The 1724-nt window shown below is 42.4% G+C and overlaps 1 protein-coding gene across 1 annotated transcript; it reads left to right on the forward strand.

Moving 5' to 3' along the window:
* Window positions 1-517: 517 nt before the first annotated feature.
* Window positions 518-1459, forward strand: LOC142422976 (olfactory receptor 2AE1-like). Its single transcript, XM_075528175.1, has one exon. The coding sequence runs from the start codon at window positions 518-520 to the stop codon at window positions 1457-1459; it is 942 nt and encodes a 313-aa protein (XP_075384290.1).
* Window positions 1460-1724: the final 265 nt, after the last annotated feature.

A 1724-nucleotide genomic window follows, 5' to 3' on the forward strand; every position in this document is an offset into this window, starting at 1 on the left:
GCCCGTTCTTGAGATGCGTTGTATTCATCTTCTTTATCTGACCACCTGACCTGCAGACTTCAATTCCATCATCACACACAAAGGCAAAAGTCTTACACAGAATGCTAAGAAGCTGCATGCATGCGCGCACGCACACACTCGCATATTTATATAGACAGACGTACACACACATATCTAGAATTAGCTCATGAGTTCAGTTCTCTCATTCAACCTTGACAGATACAATAAACTAAGAGAAGAGACTGTGGTTGAATAGAGTCTAGATGTTCTGGAATTCCAGAGTTTGTGGGGTGAAATAGTAAGTTTTCCCTTTCATTTTTAAAGGTTACTTTAATGACCAAAGCTATTGAATAATTATTGAATAGAAACTGAATAAGTAGAAAAGAAATTCCATAAATTATTTGTTAGATTAAAGGATTGATTTGATCAAATTCCTTAGATTGTCAGGTGTGGTGATCCCCAGTATTTTTTGATATCATATCAACTTTCTATTTCCCTAGGGATTAAGGAAGGAGAGATGTGGATGAGGAATCACACTTCCTCTCGGGAAGACTTCATCCTTGAAGGGCTCTTTGATGACTCTCTCACCCACCTTTTCCTTTTCTCCTTGATGATGGTGGTTTTCTTCATTGCAGTGAGTGCCAACACCCTCACCATCCTCCTCATCTGTGCTGATGCTCGACTTCATACACCAATGTACTTCTTGCTCAGCCAGCTGTCCCTCATGGACCTCATGCATGTCTGCACTACCATCCCCAAGATGGCGATCAATTACTTATCTGGCAAGAAGTCCATCTCCTTTGTGGGCTGCGCCATCCAGCACTTCATGTATTTATCTGCAGGCGGTGCCGAGTGTCTCCTTCTGGCCCTCATGTCCTATGACCGCTATGTTGCCATCTGTCATCCAATGCACTATACTGTTCTCATGAGCAGAAGGTTGACATTGATGATGGCTGTCATATCTTGGTTAGGAGCATCCACGAACTCCCTAATTCACACAGTGATTTTGATGCACTTCCCTTTCTGTGAACCCCGGAAAATCTCCCATTTCTACTGTGAACTTCCAGCTGTTGTGAAGGTGATATGTGAAGACATCACCGTTTATGAAACCATACTGTACATCAGCACCATCCTTATTCTCCTCTTCCCCATCTCCCTGGTCTCTACGTCCTATGCCTTCATTGTCTACAGTGTGATTCAGATGCGGTCAGCTGGGAGCAAGAGAAAGGTCTTTGCTACTTGTAGCTCTCACCTCACTGTTGTTTTCCTCTGGTTTGGTGCTTCTATATACTCATATATGAGACCCAGGTCTCTGCGCACTCCATTGCAAGACAAGGTTGGTTCAGTGGTCTATAGTATAATCACTCCCACAGTGAATCCTCTGATTTACACTCTCCGGAATAAGGATGTCGCTAAGGCCCTGAGGAAAGTGCTGGGGAGGGGAACTACCACTCCATGATATAGAGTTGAATGATATAAAACTCTTAATCAATAGGTGAAAAGTTCTGAGGTTCCAGACTGATGGACAAATCCTTCAAGAGTGCTGAGTGTTCTTGCGGTTTGACCACTTAAATTGTATACAGCAGGTGCATTGTACTTTCTTAGAAGTAAATGATTAAAACAAAACCCCATTATTGGTTAAGCATCCAGCCACCATGGAGCATGAAAACAGAGAGTACTTAAAAAATCTCTTCAAAATAGGACATTTTCTGTAAACAATTGGC

Source organism: Tenrec ecaudatus, chromosome 12 (genome assembly GCF_050624435.1).
Source record: "Tenrec ecaudatus isolate mTenEca1 chromosome 12, mTenEca1.hap1, whole genome shotgun sequence".
Lineage (NCBI taxonomy): Eukaryota > Metazoa > Chordata > Mammalia > Afrosoricida > Tenrecidae > Tenrec > Tenrec ecaudatus.

Bases quoted from the DNA above. Each gene is read 5' to 3' on its own strand.
- LOC142422976 (XM_075528175.1), top strand. From the start codon at position 518: ATGTGGATGAGGAATCACACTTCCTCTCGGGAAGACTTCATCCTTGAA.